This window comes from Fusarium oxysporum, chromosome II (genome assembly GCF_013085055.1).
Source record: "Fusarium oxysporum Fo47 chromosome II, complete sequence".
In the NCBI taxonomy this organism is placed as follows: Eukaryota; Fungi; Ascomycota; class Sordariomycetes; order Hypocreales; family Nectriaceae; genus Fusarium; species Fusarium oxysporum.
Window position 1 is genome coordinate 598,101 of NC_072841.1, and position 26,090 is coordinate 624,190.

The 26,090-nt window shown below is 49.2% G+C and overlaps 10 protein-coding genes across 10 annotated transcripts; 6 read left to right on the top strand and 4 right to left on the bottom strand.

The window, feature by feature from the left end:
- Nucleotides 1-550: 550 nt before the first annotated feature.
- Nucleotides 551-4,285, bottom strand: FOBCDRAFT_126649 (uncharacterized protein; the record flags this gene model as incomplete). Its single annotated transcript, XM_059607811.1, has 10 exons — nucleotides 551-727; nucleotides 902-1,078; nucleotides 1,140-1,143; nucleotides 1,185-1,483; nucleotides 1,852-2,233; nucleotides 2,281-2,348; nucleotides 2,400-2,724; nucleotides 2,772-3,386; nucleotides 3,432-3,782; nucleotides 3,828-4,285. The coding sequence occupies 10 exons, from the start codon at nucleotides 4,283-4,285 to the stop codon at nucleotides 551-553; spliced, it is 2,856 nt and encodes a 951-aa protein (XP_059464045.1).
- A 1,350-nt stretch (nucleotides 4,286-5,635) lies between these two features.
- FOBCDRAFT_175582 (major facilitator superfamily domain-containing protein) lies at nucleotides 5,636-9,184 on the top strand (the record flags this gene model as incomplete). The annotated part of the gene is made up of 9 exons (XM_059608511.1): nucleotides 5,636-5,886; nucleotides 5,936-6,718; nucleotides 6,764-6,836; nucleotides 6,882-7,095; nucleotides 7,557-7,651; nucleotides 7,687-7,831; nucleotides 8,002-8,355; nucleotides 8,718-8,818; nucleotides 8,870-9,184. 9 exons carry the CDS (start codon nucleotides 5,636-5,638, stop codon nucleotides 9,182-9,184), a joined length of 2,331 nt encoding a protein of 776 aa, XP_059466695.1.
- A 607-nt stretch (nucleotides 9,185-9,791) lies between these two features.
- On the bottom strand, nucleotides 9,792-10,751 carry FOBCDRAFT_196227 (uncharacterized protein; the record flags this gene model as incomplete). The annotated part of the gene is made up of 1 exon (XM_031172476.2): nucleotides 9,792-10,751. The coding sequence occupies one exon, from the start codon at nucleotides 10,749-10,751 to the stop codon at nucleotides 9,792-9,794; it is 960 nt and encodes a 319-aa protein (XP_031049261.2).
- A 1,681-nt stretch (nucleotides 10,752-12,432) lies between these two features.
- Nucleotides 12,433-13,113, top strand: FOBCDRAFT_213869 (uncharacterized protein). Its single transcript, XM_059609368.1, has one exon. It carries the CDS (start codon nucleotides 12,714-12,716, stop codon nucleotides 13,017-13,019), a length of 306 nt encoding a protein of 101 aa, XP_059466696.1. The 5' UTR covers nucleotides 12,433-12,713; the 3' UTR covers nucleotides 13,020-13,113.
- A 516-nt stretch (nucleotides 13,114-13,629) lies between these two features.
- Nucleotides 13,630-14,316, top strand: FOBCDRAFT_213870 (uncharacterized protein). The gene is made up of 3 exons (XM_054703170.2): nucleotides 13,630-13,716; nucleotides 13,768-13,826; nucleotides 13,878-14,316. The coding sequence occupies exons 1-3, from the start codon at nucleotides 13,650-13,652 to the stop codon at nucleotides 14,304-14,306; spliced, it is 555 nt and encodes a 184-aa protein (XP_054559145.2). The 5' UTR covers nucleotides 13,630-13,649; the 3' UTR covers nucleotides 14,307-14,316.
- Nucleotides 14,317-15,217: 901 nt separating this feature from the next.
- Nucleotides 15,218-15,586, top strand: FOBCDRAFT_268567 (uncharacterized protein; the record flags this gene model as incomplete). Its single annotated transcript, XM_054703171.1, has 1 exon — nucleotides 15,218-15,586. One exon carries the CDS (start codon nucleotides 15,218-15,220, stop codon nucleotides 15,584-15,586), a length of 369 nt encoding a protein of 122 aa, XP_054559146.1.
- A 1,283-nt stretch (nucleotides 15,587-16,869) lies between these two features.
- On the top strand, nucleotides 16,870-17,769 carry FOBCDRAFT_268568 (uncharacterized protein; the record flags this gene model as incomplete). Its single annotated transcript, XM_031172480.2, has 1 exon — nucleotides 16,870-17,769. The coding sequence occupies one exon, from the start codon at nucleotides 16,870-16,872 to the stop codon at nucleotides 17,767-17,769; it is 900 nt and encodes a 299-aa protein (XP_031049265.2).
- Nucleotides 17,770-20,103: 2,334 nt separating this feature from the next.
- FOBCDRAFT_196231 (uncharacterized protein) lies at nucleotides 20,104-21,234 on the top strand (the record flags this gene model as incomplete). Its single annotated transcript, XM_059608839.1, has 2 exons — nucleotides 20,104-20,194; nucleotides 20,237-21,234. 2 exons carry the CDS (start codon nucleotides 20,104-20,106, stop codon nucleotides 21,232-21,234), a joined length of 1,089 nt encoding a protein of 362 aa, XP_059464046.1.
- Nucleotides 21,235-22,117: 883 nt separating this feature from the next.
- Nucleotides 22,118-23,229, bottom strand: FOBCDRAFT_268570 (uncharacterized protein; the record flags this gene model as incomplete). Its single annotated transcript, XM_054703173.1, has 2 exons — nucleotides 22,118-22,662; nucleotides 22,824-23,229. 2 exons carry the CDS (start codon nucleotides 23,227-23,229, stop codon nucleotides 22,118-22,120), a joined length of 951 nt encoding a protein of 316 aa, XP_054559148.1.
- A 1,000-nt stretch (nucleotides 23,230-24,229) lies between these two features.
- On the bottom strand, nucleotides 24,230-25,931 carry FOBCDRAFT_315056 (major facilitator superfamily domain-containing protein; the record flags this gene model as incomplete). Its single annotated transcript, XM_031172488.3, has 3 exons — nucleotides 24,230-24,950; nucleotides 25,010-25,691; nucleotides 25,744-25,931. The coding sequence occupies 3 exons, from the start codon at nucleotides 25,929-25,931 to the stop codon at nucleotides 24,417-24,419; spliced, it is 1,404 nt and encodes a 467-aa protein (XP_031049273.2). The 3' UTR covers nucleotides 24,230-24,416.
- Nucleotides 25,932-26,090: the final 159 nt, after the last annotated feature.

A 26,090-nucleotide genomic window follows, 5' to 3' on the forward strand; every position in this document is an offset into this window, starting at 1 on the left:
CCCTTCATTGCCCTTGATCTCATCTAAATCGTCTCTTAAACTTAACTTGACATGTGGAGCAATAAAGCTGCTGTCCAGGAACTCTAAGTTGTCTGTGGTGATATAAGCTCTCAGCCACAAGTCTCAACTGCAAATAATACATCTGGCCCTCAACTCTTACCTGAGGGATAGGATAGAGGCCTTAGGTTTCATTGCCCGGGCTCTGTGACAAGACTTATGTAACTGTGCTTTGGTGGGCGTAGCAACTTCACGACGTCTCAGAACCGTTTGGGAACCACCAAAGTCACGTCGAACATTAAATCGCAGAAGCATAGAATCCTCGAGGTTCAAGATGAATTGATCAATAGACTAAGTAACTGACTAGCACTGCGATCATGTTGCCGAAAGGCATACAGGTCTGGCCCACCCGTGATCTCTCACCCATACGAGGAAGACAACGAAATCACCCAGGTCCTCAGTGCAAAACCCTCAAAGGTTTGGTTCAACTCATTGGTGTGTCTGCATGGTTGTCCTTCCTGTCGTCTGACGCCATCCTCCATGTTGTGTCCATTCAGTCCACTTCATCCTTGACATCACCATCATCGGTATTGACGTCGCGGGCCACCAACTCATAGGAAACGAGTTTGACCTCGGCTTCCTCACGATCCAACTCGATCTGCTCCCTGTCCGCTTTGAGCGCCTTGACCCTCTTGTGAATCGACTTAAGCTCCTTTTCCATCAGTTCGGCCTGTCCTTTCTGCACTCTGCGGATGCCAAGAAGCTGCTTCTCGAGATCGGCGAGTCTCTTCTCCATCGTTGCACCTCTGGTGGTGCGAGTGGGGGGCGGCGGTTTGAATGGGCGACAGATGGCCTGTATTCAATAAGCTTTTGTTCTTCTGTCAAAGAAACAACAAGTACTTACAAGGTCTCGAATGCTGCTGTCCTCGGCTTCAGGCTTGACTTCGGACACTGCTTCGAATCTACCGTGACTACCAGGGACAGACGCTGCAATGAAGAGAATTTCCTGTCGCTCTTCGCTCCCGTTGCTAGGGTAGATGAACTGGTCAGCAGGGAAATCCACACCCCAATACGAAGACAACTAGTCTCGGTAGGGGCGAAGTTTCTTGTGGTCAGGCCCGTAGACACAAGCGAGGAAGAACCAGGCTGGATAGTTGATTCTGTTGCTTCCTGGGGCCTCAGCCAACGTCGCTCTATAGACTGAACAAAGAGTGATGTGCGCCACAACGCTTGTGCTCAGACTCCGAATTTCAAAGCGAACATATCTTGCAAGGTTGTTCGTGAGAAAGACGCTCATATCCTTCGTCACTTTGGCGAAGTTCTCCTTGACTCTGGGGATGACTTTCTGCATGCCGGGACTCTGGTGCTCGACGCTCTGCTGGTAGCGGTCCATGTCGCCTTGGAAATTGTCCGCGGCGCCAGGACAACTCATAAGAAACGATCCAAGCATTGTTGATTTGCTGCGAGAATGAGTTGGTAAGCAATTCTCTTCAGCTCAAAAGCTGAGTCAAACGATGTGCCTCTTTTTTGCGTCACTTGTTGTGTGCGGTAATGTTGAAGAATGAGGGTGAGAGGAGATGATGCGGGAGTGAAGATGCAGATGAGAAGGTGGGGCACGAAGAGGCTCAGAGATCAGAGGTCAATGACGAAGTTAGCGCGTCTTGCACACTCGAGATCGACTCTTACCTTGCTCTTGAATGCTTCAAATCAAGACAGATAAGATTCCCGCAATGCCTCAAGTATCAACTCAGCAGGGTGTATAACCTCACGTCAACTCAAACACTCAATGCCCAGTTCCCAATATTGTCAATTGTCTCATAATCACATAAAAATCTATCAATCTATACCATATACATCTTCCCCTGAGAAATCAATCAGCGTAGCTTCATTCGCGACAAACTCCTCTTCCCAAGTCTGTTTCTCTGAATGTCGTCTTTCTAAACCACGTTTTGATATCGGGAGTCTATCGCGGAGTGCGTCTTGTTTGGTGTCCTTCGTTAGGTCGCCTGCTTTGGTCGTCATTCCTCGTTCAGCCGAGTTGATCTTTGTCGTTAGGCCTGGTTCAGCTGTGTCGAAATTGTGTGTTGGGCTGCCCTTGCTGTCGGCTAGGTCTTCTCTTGCATGGTAGGATTCTCCCTGCGTGTAGGCTGGTGAGGGTTCGTCTTCGTCGTCGAGGGTCTTGGCGGGTCGTAATTTGTCGGATTTTGTGGTGATGGTTGTGTCTGGTACACGTTCACTAAGCCGTCAGCGTCCATCACTCATCATTTGGAGTGAGCAACTTACCTGTTTACACGCCAGTACGGCGACGCTTCTAACAATTCCAAATCCACAATGCCCTCCGCATCCAAAATCTTGGGAATAACATGTTCGCGACCAACGGGTATGTTTAAAATACTTCTTACAAGGCTGACGGCCTGTTCAGGCACGGGGCCAGTGACATTCGTCTCCGGGTCCGTCATGATCCACTCGAGCAGCCGACGGGGGAGCACTGTCTGTTTCAGGATTTCCCAATTCTCGTCGTCGGCGTACACGGTGAAGCCGACTGTGTCTTTGATGTCGAGACCGCCCATGGGGTTGACGGCGGTTATGAAGGCGCTGCCGGAGCGGTAGATCAGTTGTGATTGGAAGCCCGATGCGAGGCGGACTTCGGAGTGTTCGAGGGTTTCGCGGAGCCAGGATGTTGCTTTTGGTGTGGATGTTCGGGGACTTTTGAAGTGAACGGCGATGCTGGGGAGGTCAGTGGTGGAAAGGGAGTTTGGGAATGGGGGACGTACCGGAGAAGTTGATCGGCTTTTGAGGAGAGCTCGTAGGGGAGTTCGATTGATTTGAAGTTCTCGTCGGCTGGACCTTGATCCTCAACGTGCCTTGAAAGATACCGTGAGTCGAGACCAGCCCAGACGAGTAGGTTGTCAAGCATCCAAACAGTCTTTGGGTCAAAGTCCAATAGATTCAACTTCCCTGTGAAAGCCTCTTTCAAGTTCTGTCGATCGGCAACTGAAAACTCCATCGTCGAAGCACACAACAACACGCCATCCGCCGTCGAAACAGGGAAGACGTTACTCCTTGCAAACCGCTCTTTGTCGAAGATGTGACCGAACTCAGGTATCCGTTGACTCACGGCGACGAGAAGACCTCTGGCTGTGTTATCGCGCGAACAATCGGGACTCAATGATGAGACATTCATGAGGGTGTCGAAGATCAGACCGGAGTCGTTCTGTTTCACGTCGAGAAAGTTGACGAAGAAGTCGTGGAGCTCGGGGTAGTGTCTGCTCAAGTCGTTGATTTCGGGGCTCTCGAGTTTCGGTGACCATGTACAGTCGGCGGCGTTGAGCCACGTGACAGCTTCACCAGGCGCAATGGCGATGATGGCTTTTTCAGCGAACGCGAGTCTGTTCAAGTTAGCAGTGAGATGTCATGAGTCAGGACCAACTCACTTGAGATCAGCGGCATCGTCCGGTGAGAGATCCAGTCTCATCTTATCCAACGCCCGATACAATTCATCCGTCAACCAAAGGTCCGCAGGGTCGAGTTCCGCATCGAAGTCGCGCTTCTCCAAGACATCGACGATCGTCCGATAGCTCGCATTCTGAAGCCGTAGCGTCTGTGTGTAAAACTCTCGTAATGACACGAGCTCCGACTTGCTGGCATCCCAATCTGACGGGACTGGGAAGACTGGTGACTTTGAAAGTGTGCTGGATATCTCACATGTATCTTCCAATAAGCATTCGCTGAGTGGTCTCCATATTGGGTGGACATAGACTAGCTGCTCTTTCTCAAACGTGTTCCTGGTCGCGTGAGCATGTCATCATGAATTTGATGAGTATACATACCTGACTTTTTGTTGACTCGCTGCAGGATCTTTGGAGTCTTCACACTCTGCTTGTATCCGAAGGTAGAGTTCCAGAATGCGACGGGGAAATTCAACTGTTGACGCTTTCGTTCGTCGTATCCGTACCAACATCTCGAGAAAGAAGTCTAGATCATCATGATACTTGGCAAACGCCCTGAGACACCTCCACTGCCCAAATCCCCCCTCAGATCGTATTGGCGGATCAAGTCTGAGAAACGGAAAGGGCTCTCCTTCTAGCATATATCGATTCCGGAGGTAATGCAGCTTGGGCAGCGGGATATACGAGTTCCCCAGGGGCCTGAACTTTCCATCCTGGCAGAGGACGCGTATGGCCTTGATGTCGAACATGGAGTCTGGGTTCTCCTTCGCGTAGATCTTGTCTCTCTTCCAGGCCTGCTGGAGATAGTTGAGGAACTCCTCCGGGTGCTGCTTGCTCATCTCGATGCATTTGGGCGCTACAGAGCGACCCCGCTCGCTGAACTCGAAGAGCCGGGGCTCTGAGGCTCCGAAGCCTCCATAGCTCCTGGAAGAAGTGCTGCTGGTGTCTCCACGATCGCCACGCAGTAATTGCATCGGAAACGGTGGTGTGTTTGTTATTTTCGTCAAGGTAAGGGACTCCCCAGATACAGATCTGGAGTCGGGTTGCAAGGCAAGCAGACTCACTCACTCACCGACAAGAGCCTTTGACGTGGCACTTGGTGGAGACGGTTACAGGGGGGAGGGCGGAAAAGACTAAATTCCGATGCGCCAGCCACCAATCAGAATGTCGCCCTTCTCAATTTTCATCGCCTTATCGTGGAATGGTCTCCGCATAAGCAATTGTTGTTGTCAATTCTGCCAAATCGCTCAGACGCGGAGAGAAAGACGTGACATGGGCATTTGCTACGTCATTTCCGTAAAAATCATGATTGGTTTGCCCCTGACTTACCCTGTAACCCTCAAATGAGGATTTGTCAGCCTCTATGATATGATATTTGCGATGGACATGAAATCTGATTAAAATTTCTTCAATCTTGACAGAACTCTAAATATTTTTTTCTCAATGGATCAGCAGGAGACAGGGGACTCTAGCGCATGACTAGGGTAGATCCGGGACACCACTAGTCAAGACAAGCTTTGCTATAGGGTGAGTGTCGGTTTTATGAGATCGCCAAGTTCAATTGCAAAGAAACTCATGAAACGGGCATAAGTAAGACCTAAGTGACTCAAGAGTGAGTTTTAAAAGTCTGCGTGAGATTTCTTCACTCAATGGTCTCATTTTTATCTCAGAACTGTGTAAACGGGATGATTGCAATAAAGATTGTTACTCAATCACTAATCAGTGTTGGTTCATCATGATTGCTGAACCACGACTAATGAGTGAGACCAACGCAACAATCTCGCAACCATCAATTAAGAAACATGGGAAAACTAAAACAGAATTAGTTTGACAACACAGACAAACTAACCACTCTCATTTTGCTCCATCTACTTCTACGTCACGAGGGTAATTATTCGCCATTTCATGTTACCCGATGACCGCACCTTGACCGACGTTTAGCCATTCCGGCCCGTCATCGCGGATGATCTCTCACATGCTTACTACCACATTGGGAGATACCGCAAGCACGCTTAACCAGCTTAAGCTTAGATCTCCACAATCACTTGGCGTATCAATCCAAAAGTAGTAGAATTGCCAACTGGGCTGTGCCAACTTCCCCGGACACGGCCGGAGACAGGCATTACGCCCTCCTAATATAAACATCAATGACTCCCCATCTTCAACCTTCAATCGTCACAATTTCAACAATGGCTACAGTTACGCAGACCGATACGAGATTGGAGACCTTTGAGCTTCGAAGCTCACCCAGCCCGACGCGGAATGTACTCGATGACACTGAACCTCCGCATTCATCGAAGCCAAGTACCGGGGAACTGCTCAAGATTCTCAGCGCTGGATTCAGTTTCTTCGTCGCTGGCGTTAACGATGGAAGTATCGGCGCTTTAGTCCCTCATATAATTCGAGATTACAATGTCACGACGGCAATCGTCTCATCAGTGTGAGCAGCCATATCCCCAGCCCAGCTCAACTCTTACTGACGATGACAGTTACGGCGCGAACTTTATGGGATGGTTCTTGGGCGCCTTCTCCAACACTCACCTCTGTCAAGTCTTCGATCTCGGGTCAATGCTTACGCTGGGTGCTGTTCTGCAAGTCATCGCTCACGCGCTCCGGTCTTGGAAGCCGCCTTTTCCTCTCTTCACCATCACCTTCTGGCTCGCGAGTCTGGGTCAAGCATACCAAGACACGCACGGAAACACTTACGTCTCTGGAGTAAAGGGCTCTCATAGGTGGCTGGCGTTCATTCATGCGATGTACATGGCTGGTTGTCTTGTTGGACCATTTGTTGCGACTGGTGTTGCTTCTGCAGGAAGTACGTCGAGATGGTACTTGTTCTATACATTCCCACTTGGAATCGGTGTTTTGAACGTTGCTTTCGTTGTCTACGCGTTTTGGGACACTCTGAGACTGAAGAGAAAGCAACCGCCAACCGAACGTACCCTCGAGGCCGATGAATCGCCTGCATCAAGAAACGACGATGCATTTTCCTTGATAAAGGAGACTCTCAAGAACAAGAATGTCTGGCTCATTAGTCTCTTCTTCTTCTTCTTCCTCGGCGCAACTCTCACAGCTAGTGGGTGGGTTGTCGAGTATTTGGTCGAGGTTCGCAACGGGGATATCAATCAGATGGGTTTCGTGCCCGCTGGATTCAGTGGAGGATCACTACTTGGGAGACTGTTTCTTGCGGAACCTACACATCGGTTTGGAGTTCGCCCAATGATATTTGCTTTCACGATTCTCAGCATCGGATTGCAAGTTTTATTTTGGCTGTGAGTCTTCCTTTGTGATGCTGGAGATCGAGCTAACGCTTGCAGGGTTCCGAACATCATCGCCGCTTCCATCGCCATCAGTCTGCTGGGCTTCTTCATGGGACCATACTTTGCCACAGTAGGTTGACTCCATAACCTCAAGCGACTCAGCTAACCAGACCAGGGTATCTCTGTCGGCTCGAAACTTTTCAATCCTCGCATCCAATCAACAGCTTTGGCATTTTTGTTTGTATTTGCGCAGCTCGGAGGCTGTCTGTTCCCAATCATCACTGGTCTCATCGCCGCCAGTGCGGGAGTCTCAATTCTTCAGCCTGTTCTTTGTGCGCTTCTGGTTGCTACGAGTGTTTCTTGGCTGTTTGTTCCGATGCCAAAGGAAGGTGATAATACGACACTGCACCAGGAGTAATTGGACTGTGGGGTCTTGCGGCGAGGACGAAGCGCAATATGCTGCTCTAGTGCTGAATCAAGAGGAGGAGGGACCGATGGTATATGAGAGAACCCATTTGAACAGGAAACGCGAAGTAGCAATAAGGGGGTCATTACAGACACGCGAGTCGTTGACATGTGTTGGGAAATGAAACATTCGATTATTTGTAACGATTGTGAGATACAAGCTTTGTCTTTTCAGCCTCATTTCTACTTCTTCACCCGACATGTCGCTGATGACATCAATCTGCCTCACCACTGTCTCTTCTGAGAAAACCACTAAACGTTCCTGTAGTAGGGTTCATTTTATACCCATCCCATTTCACGCTGACCCAGAGATATGAGACGCGCATCAAGCGACGTATTCTCAGCCAAAAGTTGATCTGCATGAGCTTCTCATATGAGAGGACAGACTCAAGCATGGCTTGCTCATCGGTCGGTGGCGCTATACTTGAGAGCAGAGTTTGTGATAGAGCTGGAGACGATGGTGACTATGTTGAGCGTGTTGTGTGTATGGTGGCTTAACTTTTGAACTGGGGGAGATGTGGGATCCTGCACGGGCCACTGACTGGGAGCTTGGGGTGACACAAGGGGGTGCCAGCTCTGACTTTGCTTCCCAAATCCGCTATGACGAATCGCAACCGAGGAGCGATCGCGGAGCGGTCGAGTATTTCACCAAGCGTCAAGGTAAACAAGACCTTCTGTACTGTGGGAATGCTACTGACGAACAACGCCAGACCTTGTTCACCACAAACGAACTCTTGCTTGCCGAACTTCACCCCGTCACCCAGCCGCTTAGCCTCCTTCGCTTGACAGTTCTTCTCCTCCCAACTCTCCAAGATTTGCTACAACATCAGCAAGCACGGACAAGCACAAAAGAGTCTCCAACAGCCCTCCCTCTTCGTGCGGCCACTATAACCATCCTGTCAAGCGCGCCAGGAAATACTCACCACATCTCTTTGTCTCAACAAAGGAGGAACGATGCACTGAACGTCTGGTCCACATGCGAGACAGACTCGATAGATATAAGCCATCAACTACCAACGGAATGTGGCCTCACGTCGTCGGCCCTGATGTAGCGCCAGCCAGCCAGACTCTTGAATACGACACCTCTGGCTGGAAGGCCATTGTCGATTCCATGGCGAGCGACATCAATGACGGAAACTCGGACATGTATGACAGGCAACTCAATCTGTTCATGGTCTGTGCCCGTATGTTTCGCTGTTCGCCGATTTCTCTGTTCTTGCCTCTCTTCGGTCTGTCTTGCGATGCGCCAACCTCAGACCAGACTTTGGTCGACGATGCTCCGTCTCTTTGGTCACAAACCCCAGTCCGTCAGCTCACCCAGATCTTGACGCACCCTGTCTTCAAAAGTAGGAGGGATCATTTGGCTACCATCCTTCAATATGCCGTCATCCTACGAACAAACGATCGACGACCGTGGGTCATGGCTATGCGGTTCTGAACACATGGTGGTATCCTGGAAAACCTACAAGACGAATAAACGCGTTGAAGGGGGGCGATGGATTGCCTCTCCACTCGGTCAGAGAGCTCTATCAAAATGCTCGTATAGCGAACACTCTCTGGGACTCATCTCCTCTTTCTGATCTCATGGAGCCTTTCGAAATCATCGTCAAGCAACGCGCAACCTCTGATTACGGAACCCGTTTCCACGTGGGTGTACCTCTGTATCTTTTCACAGCCGCCGACATCAATAATGTTTAGCTTGAAATCGACAACTCGGCTTGGGCTGGGATACCTGCACTTCCCAGTACAGACCTGTGCTACAAACACTCCCTGGACGCAACCGAAATGTCGGATGACGGACCCGACTTCGACCAACTCGCCGACTTTTACTGTAGATCATTGCACTTTGAGGAGCGGGAATTGCCAACTGCATTGAGAGAAATGCCCATCCACTACTATTTATGGCAATTGGGACAGAAAGTGACCAGTCTCAGCCCCCGGAATTTGCGAGGTGTTTTCGTGGGCGCAGATTTTGTCGATGAGGTGTTGAAGAAGTATACGATACTGAAGTAGTAATGATGTGGTCAAACTGTGGCCGGTGAAGAGGATGTTCCTTGGTCATAAGAGCGAACTTGCGAGTGGTGTTTTGGGAAGAGTGTACCATTAAATATTCAATTTTCTTTCACAGTCCAAACAAAACTGATAGGACGCCTTCACATAATGATGTTACAGTCAAAAGTTTAAGCTGTTTGTTATGGGAATCAAATGATACAGTCATGGGATGTTCTGTGTGTAAATGCCAGCCATTATTTGTCATTACATTTACTCCAAGATATGAGCTGTTGACCATCAGGTCCCCTTGAACCATATCCAACCGTTATAGGCTGCCGTAACACAAAACCAACCACGACCTATTGTATTGCTCGCCCCATCGTATGATAAGTAAGGTTTCGATTTTGTCACCAGATATGTAACAGCCAAATTGCGAGGGAAAAGAGCCCACTATAGTGAGCGCAGGTAGCTACTAACGACGCTATGTCACCAGAGCAGACTACATGAATGTTCTGAGTGAGAGTGTTAGCGGGGCTCTGACAAATCACATCGAAGGACGAACATACCATTGGACAAAGAGTGTCCTTTGCCAGACGCTAACGTCACGCATATCCAAGCTATGCAAGGATCACTGTCGATTGCGACCGAGAATGGTGTCAAAGATCTCCCGTTCTCTCTTCATGGATCCTGCCACGATCAGATCTGACAGTTCTTCCGAGTCACGAGGAGCATCGTTCTCAACCCCAGTCTTAGCCACATAGCGGGGGAAGATGATATCCGTAGGAAATTCAAACAAGCCCGCCTCACTACCCTCACCGCAGTGAAGTTCCATAGTGTTAAGGGCCTTGCGGATGTTCTGAAGATCAAGCGTGGTCACACTGTACACTTCGAAGCTACGCTCTTTCGTGATGTAAGGACCATCCGTCTTCGGAGAATCTTGAACGACCTTGGCGAGCTGCAGCATCACAAAGATCAAGTGTTTGGGATCTGTCAGGTAGGTCTTGATTCCGTCCTGCTGTTCCCGGTAGAGGGGATCGTCAGCGGTGAGGTCACGAGCTTTGATGCAGCTTGGAGGACTTTCGTTCGTGCAATGACTTGCGAAGATCTCGGAGATGGGAGTTGACACAGGTCCTGAGCACAGCTCCATGACGCCGCGAAGTTGCTTGAGCGGATCCACGTCCGGGATGGGGGGCATCTTCCAAGGGCGTCTATCATCGGTGCGGCAGATGACGGCATACTGAAGAATCAGAGTGAGGTTGTTGGTACCCTCCATTTCAAAAACAGGGTGCGACATGAGGCGGCAAAGCTCAATACAGAAAGTGTGGCCCCATATCGGCTGGTGTGTTTCAGCGCGAAGACCACGAACGGGAGAAAACAGACAGATCGGGTTCTCATCACACTTGCGCATACAGATCTTGAAGAGGAATGCGAAGTGGGCTTCTGTGCCAAAGGCGTACGTGATAGCTTCGGGGACAAGGCATGATGGGTAGGCAGAGGCGTCGGTGAGGTCAGCTTCAGAGGGATATCCGACCTTGCGCAGACGTGCCTCCGGGGGGAGTTCGATGAGAAGTGCCATAAGCTGGTCCATGATAGGCGAAAGTGAGGATGAAGACGAAAGTGAGGGTGAAGGTGAAAGTGAGGATGAAAGCTGAGATCATGTTGAGAAGGGATTGAAAATGAAGAAAGACATGATGGGATAAATTGACGAGAAGTGACAACCGCTCTGGATAACGCGCCAGGCGACCAAAAAGAGCGAGCTCTACGCGTCTGGTGGTACAGAGATGGCCTGTGACGTAGCTTGAGCAAACAAATGGCAGATACCCGTGGGCAAGCTGCAGCGGAAGTGGAATTCAGCCGTAGATATTCCGGCCCACCCCCTGGCCACCATAACAAACAGGCTTCCCTACCTTAGGGGAGGCAATAAAACCTAGGATCATTATCCTAAGCGATGAAAGTATTTAGGTAAGCAAATTGTATCTTAGTAGGTCTTTCGATCAGTTAGTTTTGGCACCCTGACTTAATGTCAGAAGATTTAATAACCCTTCCTCATTAGCAACCTGAGCAAAGACTTCAAAACAGACCAGCCAGAATTACCTAGGAAGAGGGATCATCCAACAATAAGCGCACCGATGAGGTCTTTTCCCTCTGGCCTGGAACATCCGTCCGAGGGCCTGATTCCAACGCGATGCCTCAACTAATCACTTGGAGGGCTGAATCGATCAACTTGCTTCAGGAGTTCCCCTGTCCAAAACTCTTCCAACAAGTATTCCGACTGCCCTGTGGGTTACTTCCAGCGGACCATGGTGGAGTCATGAGAGCTCGACAAGAGTTACGCGGAGGGCTTTGGGGAGGATTTGCGAAGGAAAGGACAGCTGAAGAGAAGAATCAGGAAGCTATATTTCTTTTACCAAACCATTACGTTCACCGTGCATGCATTGTGTATATTGTCCGGGGAAATCTTTACAATTACGCGGGAGTGATACTTGGCCATGCCCATACGACTTGAAATCATGAGTAGAAGAAGGGTGCATGTAACAGAGTGACGGGGATTTGAACCTGCGATCCCACAACTCATGAAGATATCAAAAAGGGATAGCGGCTTCGTGGGCAGAGCTCCCCCGCTTGGGGAACGGCAGCAAACTGCTGCACCACCCTAGCGTGTGTCCAGTGATGCCGAGACTTTTAAAGCCAATTGCAGGGTCCAGGGCGGGAGGGGAGTTGAGAATATACAAGATGTTCTGCTTACATTGTTCCCACTCATCTTTGGCATCGATATCAATGTCCGGCTAGACAAGGGCAAGCGCAGCGTTGTTCTCCCCGGTGCCTGTGTACTTCTCTTTGTCAAAGTACCCGGGTAGCATTTGGCTATAGATGCCAACCAACGCGAAGAGGCAGTCCAAGCTGTGGGCGTCGTAGGCATCTAGATTTAAAGAGTATAAGGCCAGGTGGACGTTGCTAGAGGTATCAGCGAATTTCTGCATGGTTTCGAGACGAGTCAGGTTTGTCACGAATACCTTGTCAAAGGCGCTGGACGTCCATGGTGATGGTTGGAGACATTCAAGAGGGCTGGCACCAAAAGTGATTCTGGTGCAGTCGTTGCAGTGAAATTGAGTTGCTAAGGAAGAGGAAAGAAAATCTTGATGGGAAAGATTTCTGAGGTGTTGGTTCCGCAAGATCACGTGGAGCGATTCACTCACTGCGCTACGTCAGGGACTCAGGCACGCGGTGTGTAACCATTCACATCTGTCTTCGACAATACAGATAAAACGGCTGAGTGTTGAGTTTTGTCTATGGTGACCCTAAATTTCCGCCATTTTCTTCTTCCCAATCGCCGGATTTCATGCTCATGGTACCAGCGCTTCATTCCATTTTTGACGGGTATCCTTCAGCTCATCAAATCATCGACAGCAGCGATTCGTGACAACCACCCATGCCTGTGAGCGCAGTAAAGCTCCTCGCGCTTGAGTATACCTAGCCGTTTTTGGCAGTCGGTTCGCCAAAAAGCGGGCTCTTCTCTCGCTCTGCATCCCTCGACTGTCGGAGCTCCTCGATGAGCTCTGTCTTGCTAGCCAACGCGATGGACAGTTCTGTGACAGAATCCTTGAGCAGCTTGATTTCGGCTCGCAGGATTTTGTTCGGCATTCAGGGCATTCTCCTGGCCTTCGGCTTCCGATTTGACAATCGAGTCATCTTGCCCCTCGTCGGTTGGCTTTCTCTTCTTGTGTCGTGCCATTGGTTTTGGTTGGTAACTTTCAGTCCTGAAGCGTCGGGATGCGGGCTGACGGTTGGATGTGAGCTGGGGGTGAACCGTTTTCTAGTCAGTACATGCCCCGTAAACTCGAGTGAAATCCCATGACGTACAAGTGTTGGACAACTGTGGACGTAGGATCGGTTCGCTGTCTGCTTTTCGTAACCTCAATGTCCAGTGTCGGAGTGAACAAGGAGCAGGGCTGCCGAATGCAAGAAGAAGCGTTGTGTAGTGGGCAGATCAAGTAACACAAGACCCACCCCAAAGCACTGCCAACTCTGCTCTGCTTTTGTTTACCAAAGCGCAACTCTGGTGCCTCTTGAGCACCGCACGGACCATGCAACAGTCCCTCAGGTCATGCTTCATGATCTCTTGTGTTGCATCTTCTCCAACTCCAGTTCAAGCCTCAGCAACAACAATGTCAGTATCTCCAACAGCCTCTCCCCTCAAACGTACCACAAAGCGCAATAGAGCATCGGATAACTGCTAACCTTGTCAAAGATCGCCCGTTTGTTTCATCTCTTTGTCTTCATCGCCGCCAACACCATGTGAGTCCCTATTCTTGATTTTCATCTCCAACTTTGTGTTCTCATTCACGGTTCCGTGTTGCACCATTCACCTCCCCGTCTTTTTCCTTCTCATCCTACACTTTCACCCGGCTTACAAACAGCCGAGTCTCTTACTGACCCCTTCAAGCGCCCTGGTCTTTACAGCTGTGAGCCATGTCTCAAGAAAGCCATGGACTGGTATCCCAGTAAGAGAGAACCCAAGAAAATTCCAAAGATCTGTATCGACGAGGAGGACTGTAAGTTGCGCATACTTTTCACCTATCACCCTTGCGTTAACTTTGGGGCAGTCGACAGAGAGGAGTTCTATTGCGGTAACTGCGATTGCGAAGGGGGAGGTTGCGACGGTGTGAGTTTGACTCGTGCCCATGATTGGAATTCGAGTGCTAACGAGATACAGGGCACTCAGCGCATGGGAAGTCTGCTCGAACGCTTCATTCAACACACCAAGGCCAGTCGCCGCCTTACCAAGCAGGCGTACGATTCCAAGCCCAAGACCATCCGGCTTCGCAAGAAGGCTAGTCGAGCTATCGCGTCGTACTCGAACAGATCTGCTGCCGACTCTATGAAGAACCATCGCGCTGAGCACAAGCGTGTCATCGCCACCAACACGCTCTCCTGTTTGATTGATATCAGCAATATTCTGCGCCACATCGCCCAGCACGGTATCCCTGGTTGTCAAGAACTGTGCGTCAATGCTGCTGGCTGTCAGCAAGTTTCAGTCAGCCACGCCGGTGCCACAAATTGTGATGTTAGCTCTGGCCCTTCCACTGCCGCTGAGATGCCCGTCCGGTGCGGTCCTGACAAGATGCCTGATGAGTGTCTCTGAGACTTACCTTCGGACGAGGATGAGGATAAGGAGAACTGAAGTTCAGTATTTTGACCCCAAGGTTTTTCTTTTGATCGATGCGTGGTATATTCATCAAGATAGTATTCTCTGCCGTCTGTTTTAGTGTCTGCTGAAGGTAATCAACACGTCGGCAATTGACCACCAATTGGGTTACTCTCACCTTGTCTTGACTGTGATGTTCTGTCCTGAGTTCCGACATTCAATTCTGAGTGGTGTCAATACCCTAAACTCGTTGACAAGGGCTAGTACCCCAGTGAGTTAGCAGGCCAACGATGGGCACCTACGTCGTTTTCCACCAATCGTCTTACACAGCAGCACGCAAGAAAGAGTTAAAGTGCAACAGGCGCCCATAGACATAACCAAGGGGAGACAAGAAAACTAAGGACCTTTATCCTGAGCGACAAAACTAGTCTAAGGGCCTTTTAAGTCTGCATTAAATTTACCTAAGCCTTTTTGTCACGTAGGATAGAGGTCCTGAATTGCTCCTTGAGGATCACATGACAACCTTAGGCAAATTCACATCCCCATGTTTCTTTCACGGTAGGTGAAAGGTAAAGAACACTTCACTGTCGTAGAACCTTTGGTGACTGTCCCAGGCACGGTTGTTTGAATGAAAAATGTGGAAACTATGGAGCACAGTCTTTGTTGTTTAGCTTAGTCCCTGGAGCACTTAGCGCCTTACTGCTCCGTCAATCAATCATTTGTGCACCAGTGAGCCAGACATCATAGATTCACCGCAGGAATACTGCTAGCTACCAAAGCATGAGCCATATGGCCAGCAATTATTTCTTTCACTACATAAAGTAGCGCATCTTTTCCATTTTGCACCATTCTTTTCATCTTGTTATCATCTCAACCATCCCTCGCAAGCGCAAGACCACATGGCCACCATGAGCAACGAAGAGACCCAAGGTGCCTCTGGAGAGGACCAAGAACCTACATTATATCACATGGGCCTACCCGGACCTTTCCTGGTAGTCGGACAGTCGCTCCGACTTGTTGGCGCAATCAATGCCCAAGGGGATTTCAGGAGCCTGGCTCTGCAAACTCGTTATGGGCTGCCAAGTCATGACCAGAAGGTCAGTATCTGTGAACTAACGGATGGTGCTCAACAGTTCGTACTTGTTGAGGGAGGAGACGAGGCCTTGAAGATGGTCTTGCTCGCTCATGAAGCTGCGGCAAGGTTCTGCTGCGCTGTGGGGTCTCCGTCCTTGGTGTACGATGTGATCGTGGAGGATGAACGAGACGAGCGCTCTTGAGCGGGGATCGACGGGTAAGTTCACGGAAGGCTCCTAAAAGATATAGCTGACAGTTTCAGTGATTGGGGTTCCATATCGCGGCTCGCTTTGATCCTCCTTTTGTCGACGCTATGATTGAGAGTTCATATACACAGAGAACAACAGGGGCACAAGATAAGGAGAGTGATAGATATGTATATGAAGTTTTGGAGCGGAGTACTTGTATTGATGGAGACTCAACTGGACATAACGATTCCCTTGTTCATGGTACACTTAGTGTTAGTCGCCATGGTTTAATCGAATATTTGGGCAATTTAACGAGAGAAAGAATTGAGAGACTTTAAACCTATCTCCTTATAGTGTTTGGGAACATTGAAGGTGAGACAACACATTGCAGGCTTGACACCCCAATGTCCCAATCAAGATTTTGGGACTTCAAGTGGCCGGGTTGTCCTTGTTTCGGTCGACCAATCATAATGCCAAACTGATATGGGCATTTACAGTGAAATATGAAATTGGATAAAGAGTCCTGCAACGCATTGAAGTTGTTTGTTACCAGAAAGCAGCCTGTGCGACACCCTGAATGCTATTGGCTCGAGATCCAGAATGCCTAGACATAGCCAGTCACCCATTCCTTCGGGCCCGCTTACATTTCCGAAAAAGAAATCCTTTCCAGGCCGCAAAAAGGCAATTAAAAAGCTATTCACAGAACGGTTGTCGGCGTTCTGCCAAGATCGTTGCGGGGGAGGTCGAAACCCAAATCTCTGGCTCAAGACGTTTCATCCTCACTTAAGCGACGACGTCAATCGGCCATGCTGTATAAACAGGCTGAATCAACGTTTCGCGTCGTTTCGGCTTTAAATTTCGAGCCAATCACGTTTCAATTAATTGCAGCCATATATCTAAGCTTTAAACGGTAACTATTAATAGTAGAAACCAAACAGTTTCAGTGGTAATAGAATGGTGTAATGTGCTGGAAACAGAATGACTTTGAGACGAGATGGGTTCTTGAGTGTGTAGGTGAGCGTTTCTTCAGTCCAGATGGGGACGCGAAACAGTCGCGTACTCAAATTAGAAGTGAGGTGGGCGCGAGAGGCCTGGCCTTTGGCTCCCTCTCGAGTCTCAAGAGTTTGAGGCTATTCTTGTATTTCTTGGCTTCATTCGGGTGAAGAGTATAATTATTGAGCTGTATTCTTCCTTCTTGTACATCTCCATCTTCTCATACTCAGTCTTCATTCAAGCACATCATTTGCATCCTTCTCAAGTTCATTTTCTTGATACCCAGCACGAACACATTCCCCAAAATGCCTCTTCTTCGAAACATCCACAACCGACGAACAACACGTCAAAGACACATCAACCCTCATCGAATCCTCGCTACCAGTCTTCTTCTTCCCGCCCTCGCCTTGGCCGATGACGAGCCTACATCCTCAACAGATCAAGTCTCCGAGCCTTTCGTCGACCAAGTGACAGGTCTCACAATGGAGCGCTTCTTCGGCGCCCGAACCTCCTTCACATTTGCCCTGGCTTTACCCGACGCCGCACCTGCGAACGGAACTGCCGGTTCCTTCATCGGACAACTACAATTTCCGCTGGCTAATGGCGAAGGATGGGGTGCAGCTGGCTTGACGGGAGACATGGAGGGTAACTTCATCCTTGCCGCATGGCCTGACGGAAAAGGAGGAGTCATGGCTTCGTTTCGACAAGCGATCGATGAGGATAACCCTGCGGAAGTCAAGGGAAACTTCAAAGTGAGACCTTTGCCTGATGGAGTCTCGGTAAACGAGACTTCACTACTGTACACATTCCTCTGTGAGAACTGCCTCGACAGTACACTGGGTCTTGGTCCCGAAGCTGCTGTTGGTAACGCTGTCATGGGCTGGGCCTTATCGGAGAGGCCTCCAAGGGGAGACCCTTCGAACCCAGGGGCATTCCTTGGTTTTCACGAAAGGGGCTTTGGACCCTTCACTGCGCGACTGGCGCAAGCTAAGACAGCTGGCTTCGATGCTGTTGCAGCCAAGGCGCTCGAGCCGGTGGGTGACTCTGGAAGGGCTGTAGCGACAGTACCCAACGCGTTCCTCGACGGCGGGAGTGATGATGAAGGTAGCAGTGATGAGGGAGCTGGAACGGGAGGTGGAGTCGGAGGTGGCAATGATGTTGATAGCGACTCTGGGGATGATTCAGGAGATGAAGACGATGACTAGATGGAAGATAGAGTAGTTAGTCTCCGCATTGCTTTCACAGTTGTACATCATTGGTAAAAACGGCGTCTATACTCAGCATACTTGAAACCAGAAATTTAAGAAATCTGTATGCTCCCCATGTTATGAGCAACGTCTGTACATGAGCCCTACTAGCCAAATCTGATAAAAACCGAGTCCAGCCTATAAGGCACGCCGAAACTGTTCGTCAGGCGGTTAAAGACACTGAGACATGTGTCTTGTCGGTAAAATCATGAATGTAAAGGAGCCATCATGGCTCGTCGTCAATGAGTGAGCTGGTTATGACGCGCTATCGCATCCACCTTCACACCAAAGGTCTTCATCTCGGTCAAGCCCAGTGCACGATGGGACCATTTCAGCCTTGTCCCCCAAAGAGCATGTATACACAGACTGATTGTCGTACTTTCGTGAAACAAGGACCGACTCGCAGATCTGGCTCCAAGGCCACGATGGCACTTCCATGTGACGGTTTCGCTGGTCTCTGTTAACATTCAACAATCAATAAATTGAGATCTAAACACTCACAGATATCTCCGAACACACACCGACCAACCCGAATCTCAGCCCAAGCCCCCGAAGTGCCTTTGGTAACTACGTAGCAAGTGCTCCCTGAAAATCTTTTTGTGTAGTCCTTTACCTCGGGACCCCGCCAGAGGATTGTTACTAAACAAGACCGCTCATCATGAAACTCATCATAAAGTTAGAACCGATTACCACAATATGCCTAAGTTTAGGATGTGTCGCGCGTGAGTCACAATCTTCTTCTTCTCCCAAGGGTGCATACATACCGCCAGTCTCTGATCCTGCGATAAGCAAGGTCAGCCATATCGTCGGCCTGCAGAAATGGGCCTTCACTGGTGTACAGGCATCGATTGTTATTGCAAGGAATCTGCCTTGCCATTGTTCTGCGTGTCGTGAATGCAATATAGTCGCTGGAATGATGTTTTCACAGAGCCAAGCACAGAGACTGAACCTACACTTGGCAGGAGAATGAGTGGGGCTCCCTCTATCCGTTGGGCCACATTTGTGTAACGCTAGGTGTAGAACTGGGTCAAATAAAGACGGCTCCGTACAAGAAAATGCACAATCGTAAGTGCTAAAGAGGATGATCGACGGTCGCACGAGTCTTCGCTCGGTGATAAATCAAAGTACTTCAGTGATTACATTAAGTAGACCGGTGATTGACCCCTATGGAGTAAGACAACGACAGCTTACGGCTGTACTGCTCTGCGGGAGCTTTGGAAAAATCATGGATCTACTCCTGCACAACCATATGTTCCCTCAACCTAAGCCTGTCCATGTTCAAGCGCCTTACCATCGCCTCGGCCGTATGCCCTGAGGCGTGGGAGCGCCAGCTGGTCCTCGACATCAAGTCCCTGACGGCGTGCCGGTATCTAATCAAAGTCCCGCGATGACCATTCAGAGTAACGCCGCAAATGATGCAAGACAGTCACCCTTCATCACGCGAGTACACCGCAAGAGCTATGAAACCTCCCAAGTTACGACTCCAAACATCTTGTCGGCGGAGGACAGGCCCGTCTTCCTACCATTTAAGGCTGACATCGTCTCTTTTGGTTGATTCACATAAAATGCAGTCGTCGAAGGTTTATTACCAAAGAAGTGGACATGCGCCCTGGTTTCATTTGGTTCTTGGATAGACTACTCCACCGTCTCATGAAGTACGTCAGTTGGTCAGCAGTCATGTCAAATTCAAGAGTCATGGAATCAGAGTCAGCAATGACATAGGCGTGATCGTATCCATGAAGAGGGAATGAAAAACGAAAGCCTAGAAGTCCATAGAAAACAATATTCTCTACGACCTTTCCATAAAAGACCTTCCATATCAGTTCGAGATTATTCAAACCGAAAGAAATATAATAAGTTAGTAGCTTAGCCATATTACTAAACCAATACAAGAGGTTATTTATATATTACTTAGATAGTTTTTGATATATATTTTACTTATATACTTTTTAATATATTTAATATAAAGTTTTATATACTTTGTAAAATATGTAATAAATATAATTATACTTAATCATTATAAGAGCTTTAGTTCTATTTTAACAGTATATATGTAATATAAGTATAAATTCGTTAAATTTAATATTTACTATTAAGTCAAATATTATAAGTAAGGTTTTAGTTATTCTGTTGATAGACAAGGTAGTGCTGTGCCATTGCAAAAGGGAACGAGCGCCCCACCTTTTTATGGCTCTTCACAACAACAGCATTCGCACTCAGGCCCGCTCGCGCTTTCCATAGTACACCGCAATATTTGCAGCACTTGCGAGCGATACACGGTCAAATATCGAAATGGCCAAAAACGACGACAAGAAGAATCAGACCCAGAATCACCCTGGAAACAAGGGCAAGGGCAAGAGCGACGACAAGCAGTCGACGAGCGGTGCTGGGTCGCAGAGCTGACATCACAGCTCGTCAGCTCAAGGTGCCAAGATTGGCAGCCTCATGAACATTATACCACGCAACAATCTCATGTTCGGGACGGCGGAGGACGATGTCGGCCAACTTGGAGTTGGCGTAGTGAACCGGCACACCGGCCAGGTCGCAAGGAACGAGATGTGTGTGTCAACCTTCAGAGGTAAACCCGCGATTAGCCGTAGCGTTAATGATGCCTCCTGCCTGCCCGAAGTCGCGGATATTGCAGAGCAAGTCAAGGAAGGGAATCAGATCGGGTCAGGCCTCGTGTCAATGACCGACCTCAAAGCGTTCATGGAAAAGTGCGCCAAAAGGAAGGTCATTGCGCTGGATAGTGAGGACGAGGAGAGAATAGAAGCAGGCAGGGCCCTCAAACGGTCTAGAGCCTCGTTTCTTCAGCAGCAGAGGTCTGATCAACAGGGAACTCGCCCCCAGACCCAGGGTGATGGCCAGGACCAAGGCCGACCTCCCGACAAGCCCCAGAGACGGCTCTTTTGCGTTGGGTGCAAGTCCAACAAGCATCGTTTGGACTCATGCCTCAAGGCTGGTAATGATGGGCTCATGAAGGGTTGCCCGCGCTGCAATACCCTCCGTCACAACGCCAGCAACTGTCGCAGCATAAATACCGACAAGGACAGGTTCGTTTTGTTCGTCAAGAAACGTTGTAATATGCCAAGCCTCTTGGACTTCAACACCTGGTTCCGTCTTGCCTCTGCTGTCGGTGGCCTTACAGCGCAAGACCGGTTTCCGTGGACCACTGAGTTCGCAAAGTTCATTGCCGATGATATCGAGCAATTACAGAATGACCTGGACACCCTGGGCCTTGGAGGTGAGTTTATACTCCCTGAGGACCCAAGGCTGCTGGGATGGCGTGCGGCTGAGGCGTACCATAAACGCCGGGCGGAAGAAGACCAGAAAGCTCTGGATGCTTCACGAGATACTGTTGTCATTGATGGTGTCCCGATGAACAAAAAGAGGGCGGCGATGATGCTCGCTGATGACTCTTAGCCGACTGTGTGCGCTAAGATGGAGCGCCCTGTTGAGGCGAGTACCAACAGCAGTGGATGTAGAGTCGAGTCACTGGGTGGGAAGTTCAGATGGCCCGAAAAATGAAAGTCTCGTTGTTGCTGCAATAAGTGTCTGATTCTGCCGTGACTGTGTGACCTGCGCCTTGATCTTATCTTGCGTGATGTAATTCTCTATTGTTCTACTTCATTTACGCAATACTACGTGCAGCGTTGTGAAATTCCTAAATCTACTTGTCAAAGCGTGCTTTCACCCATGCTGTACCACCAAGAAGCACCCCAAAATGCCTTTGAGGGAACTACCGTGACAGTTACACAAACTGTGCTGAATATCCTTGACCGAGTTGTGAGCGGAGGTTTGCACACACTCGTCAGCCTTAATCACGACAATGAAAACAGTGTATCGGACTGTGATTCCTGGAAATGGTAGAAGGGTAGCAATTGTCGAGCCACAAAGGGTTTGCCACCGAGCGCAAGGTAGAGGGGGCGGCCACACGCTCTACTATCGTCACGTGATGGGCGAGCAGGGAGGCGAACGGGAAGGAACGACAACCAGATTTACGGCCCTGTTAGGATGAGACTTAGGATGAGGTTTATGATGATATTCTCTCTCGTTGGGATGCGAGTGCGTGAGATGCAAAAGACAAGATGAGACGGAGGGTGATGCTGGCGTAAAACCCAGCTTCAAAGACATACGAATGATTATGAGAGGTCCAGGTGAAGTTCCAACATTGATTTTTGACCACGATTGCTATGTCTATTGAGACGTCCCGACCAGTCTTCTCCACCTCAATTGATGAATCCTCTACACTGGTAAATACTCAATGCCGCTGGGAATAGGACGTGCGACTCCTTTGCACCAGGGATCACGCAACAGCCGTGCTCTGAGCAAAGCGGTGGGAGATCCTCACCTCGGCCTTTCTCTGTACTCTTTGTTTCGTTGCCCGGCGATAAATGTTGCGGGGCATCCACAAGAACTGAAGGTGGATCTGGGCAAAGTCCTCTTCCAGACAATTAGCTCTGCCGTCGTACTTCTGGCCGAAGTATGCATGGTCCCACCACTTGTGAAGCTGGGTGCTCAGACACACCACATTCCACAATGGGTCAGTACAACCGACGCCTTGTCGAAGCTTGGTAACGGCTTCGTACTTGACGTTGCTTAGTTTAAGGTCGACGACTACTTCGAGGGCAGGAATCATCTGCTGTGTCCTCAAGTTCGTCTTGGTCTTTGACCAAGCAAATGGAAGAAGTTGATAGACATGGGGATGACTGGCACCGGTGATCACACAGCAATCACCATCGAGTTCCAAGCAACGCTTCCAGACATCGTCTTCTCGCCCGGCCCCACTGTCCTTGCTTGTGGCCATAGAAGAGTTCGAGATGGTGTGGAGTACGGCTTTGTGGCAGATCCCTGTTGTGTAACACATAGGAACGCCTTCCCTTTAGAGCTCACAGTCTTTGTAGATGAGTCATTCTGGTACTCTTCGGGTAATTCGATCTTGTAGGCGGCCTTTTGAAGGACCAATAAGTATTAGTATGAAGGAGGTTCAACAGGCTTCGATTCAGACTTACGCCGGCCGGTTGCATTCCTCGAGTTGTTGATGTTGGCTTGGACGCTGGAAGCCATGAAACTAAGAAACCCTTTGAGCACCCGTAAACTGTCGATGGGTATGTTGTTGAGATACCAGAACTCTAGCCCGGTGAGGTCAGGTTTTTTTAGGGCTACGGAATCACTGAGGTGCCTTTCGGATCTCGTCGATGAACTCAAGTCGAAGTTGATACTCCTCGAGTGGGATGAAGCTCTCCACGGGCTCAGCTCGAGGTCGCGCCAGAAGGAGACTGCTCGGAGAAAGCTGACAAGCACTTCTTCCAGTTCGGAGCAACCCGGTCGCGGTGTCTTAGGGCGTTCGTCGGGTTTGCTGCGGCGGCGTGCCTTGCTAGTGACCAAGCTCTGGTAGGAGGTCAAATGTGGTGGCATGTCGACATTGACGGCTATTCGAGGGAATGTGAAGCGGACTCCGGCCAGGATAAGGGAAGTGCGCCCTAGAAGGGTGACCTTTCTTATGCTCCAACTTTGTTAGCTGTGAAGATATCACAATTGAGAAGATTATCGTACTGGTAAACCGGAAGCTTGCGTCAGACTCATGAGGCTAGTTGGGAGAGAGTGTTCCTTGTACCGGAACACCTCTCCACCTGCTGATTGAATATCGATGCGCTGTGATGAACAGGATGTATGCTTTAGCCAGCTTGAGTAAAATAGTGATAAGTATGGCGCTGTTTAATTGATACCTGATGTAAAATTACTAAGAGGATATTCTTGACGAGCTCGCGAGGCACTTTGGTGCACTAAGTTCTCTGTGCTGACTTAAGCTCTCAGCCACAAGTCTCAACTCCAAATAACACATCTGGCTCACAGCTTAGACATTATACCGAAATGCCTGACCAATTGCTAGCACTTTGGTGCACAACAGTCCGGAAGCGGAGTTGAGTGGGGCGGGGGTTGTGTAACGAGAACAACCTCTAATTTTGTTAGTAGCCAAGGCCAGAGTCTTCTGTTCGTTTACGCGGTGGAGTTGGCTCCTGGACAAATCACAGCTTGAACCTCACCGTACCAAATTCAGCACTCAAGATGATCGCAGTAAACCCAAACTCATCATGAGATATCCTAAAGTCATCATAAGACTCATCATAAGTTTACAAAGACTTAGGACAGGCTACTCTAAGCTTAGAAGATGGTGATACCCCGATAATTGTGCCATCCTTGGGGTGCAACAGATCAAGCCATTTGTTGACCCTGTAAATACTGCCCCTTTGCCTTTGCGATTGTGGAGTCACGATGATGATCATGATGGAGGGGTTATAGGAAGCTACGGGGAGTCAAACCTTGCCGGAATAATATGATCCCGAACAGATGAGTCACCCCACTCAGTATTCGCAGCTCAATGCTTTTCCTCTTGAGGATCGTCGCAGTCTCCCGTGAAAAGTCTCTTTGATCGATACATCAGCAGGTTCTCATTACCTATGCAATTACAAAAAACCAGATCGATCCTAATAGACCCGTCTAGTCGAGGAACAGTATAATTCATGAGCCGTGATTAACATCGCCTTTACCTAACTAACTGTAAATAGAAGTACATTATGTACCTTTCTTGGTACTATTATCACTCAAGCCCGTTTCTTGCCTTTGAGAAAGACATGCAAGAGAACATATGATACAGCTCCGGTGAAGCATAGCCCGCTGATGACGCCAAATCCCTTGAGATACTTAGGCTTCTCTGATGCTGGGAACAAGTAGGCTCCATATATCTGGGCCAGGTTGCCCATAGCGTTGACAAACGCCAGAGAAATGGCTCGAGTCTCGTTGGGCATGGAGCCAAAGGTAGTTGAGGCGTAAGACAATGATAAGCCATTTGAAGCCCAAAGCGCTGCAGCCATGATGACGAGGAGAGCGTAGCGTGCTTTGAAGTTGTAGACGACGCAGATAATGATGGCACACAACATGGCGATACTCATCCAGGCGCACAGTATAACGCCTCGCCATTGGCTCTTCTTGTCAGCGAAGTAGCCTGTGAGAGCGGTGACCACAAATGCAACGCCAAAGATGGGTATGGTCATGTACTGAGCTGTCGTGGATTCGTAACCGAGACCTTTGACGAGAGTGGGGTAGAAGTAGGAGAGGGTTGAAGAGCCAACGATCGCCTAAAGAGGTTTGTTAGTCAGTCAAGCCTTCAACATCACTTGGGTGATCGACAACTTACCATATAACCAACAACAAAGAGCCAGGTGCGCCAGTTGGTCATGCTGAGTTTGAAAGCCTTCCAATGACCTAGTTTCGCTTCATCCTCAGTATGAACCTGTGGTCTGTTGTGTTGCAGTCTTTGAATGGCAAGATTAATCTCTGCCTGGCTGAACTTGAGCCTCGAAGTGTTTGATGGAAAGTCAGGAAGGACAAAGTATGCAATCACTGCCACTCCCATAGTGGCAGCACCTTCAACAACAAACAACCATCTCCAGCCAGCCTTGCCGTGTGCGCCGTCTAGGCCACTGGTGATGGAGCCAGCCAAGAGACCACCGAATGCACCGGAGAGGATGGCAGCGGAGATGTACACGGCAAATCGCTTACTCTGCTCTTCACTCTTGTACCAAGAAGAGAGAAGCAGAAGAACACCAGGAGCAAATCCGGACTCGAGAACGCCCATGAGAATTCTAAAGCCGATCATATGTTCATAGGTGCGCGTGAAAGCCATTGCAATTGTGACGCCGCCCCAGACAAACATGATGCCGGGAAGATATCGACTCGGACGGGTTCGTGTGAGGATCATGTTGGAGGGAACTTCGAAGACGACATAGCCAACGAAGAAGACAACGAGGACGATGGAGTATTTGTTGGAATCGAGGTTAAGATCTTTGTCCATTCCGGCGATTTTGGCATTTCCGATACTGTATAGTCTTAGCCAGACTCTAACGCGTATGTGCAAGGGGGTATACTAACTTGGTTCTGTCCATGTAGGAAAGGAGGTACATGAGCCACATCATGGGGAGAATGAAGAGGTCGATCTTGCGAACGAGCTTCTTCTCTTCTTCGGTTCCGGGTACATAGTCATCATGCGCCATGGACTCTTCCTTAGGATCAATGATGTTGTCATCGTGCTCGAACGACTGTTTGTCTACCTTGTCCATGATGCCGGGCAAGGGATGGATTGTTGACGCGTTTGGAAGACCGATAATGAAGAATTGAGGATTGACTGATTGTGATAGCAATGAAGCAATTGAGGTGGAAGATATGTCTGATACTTAAATAAAACAGATGTCATAGTTCTTGCTACACAGTTTCACGTC

Bases quoted from the DNA above. Each gene is read 5' to 3' on its own strand.
- FOBCDRAFT_213869 (XM_059609368.1), top strand. From the start codon at position 12,714: ATGAGCTCTGTCTTGCTAGCCAACGCGATGGACAGTTCTGTGACAGAA.
- FOBCDRAFT_213870 (XM_054703170.2), top strand. From the start codon at position 13,650: ATGGACTGGTATCCCAGTAAGAGAGAACCCAAGAAAATTCCAAAGATC. The intron at 13,717-13,767 runs GTAAGTTGCGCA...ACTTTGGGGCAG, and splicing joins CTGTATCGACGAGGAGGACT to TCGACAGAGAGGAGTTCTAT. The intron at 13,827-13,877 runs GTGAGTTTGACT...AACGAGATACAG, and splicing joins AAGGGGGAGGTTGCGACGGT to GGCACTCAGCGCATGGGAAG.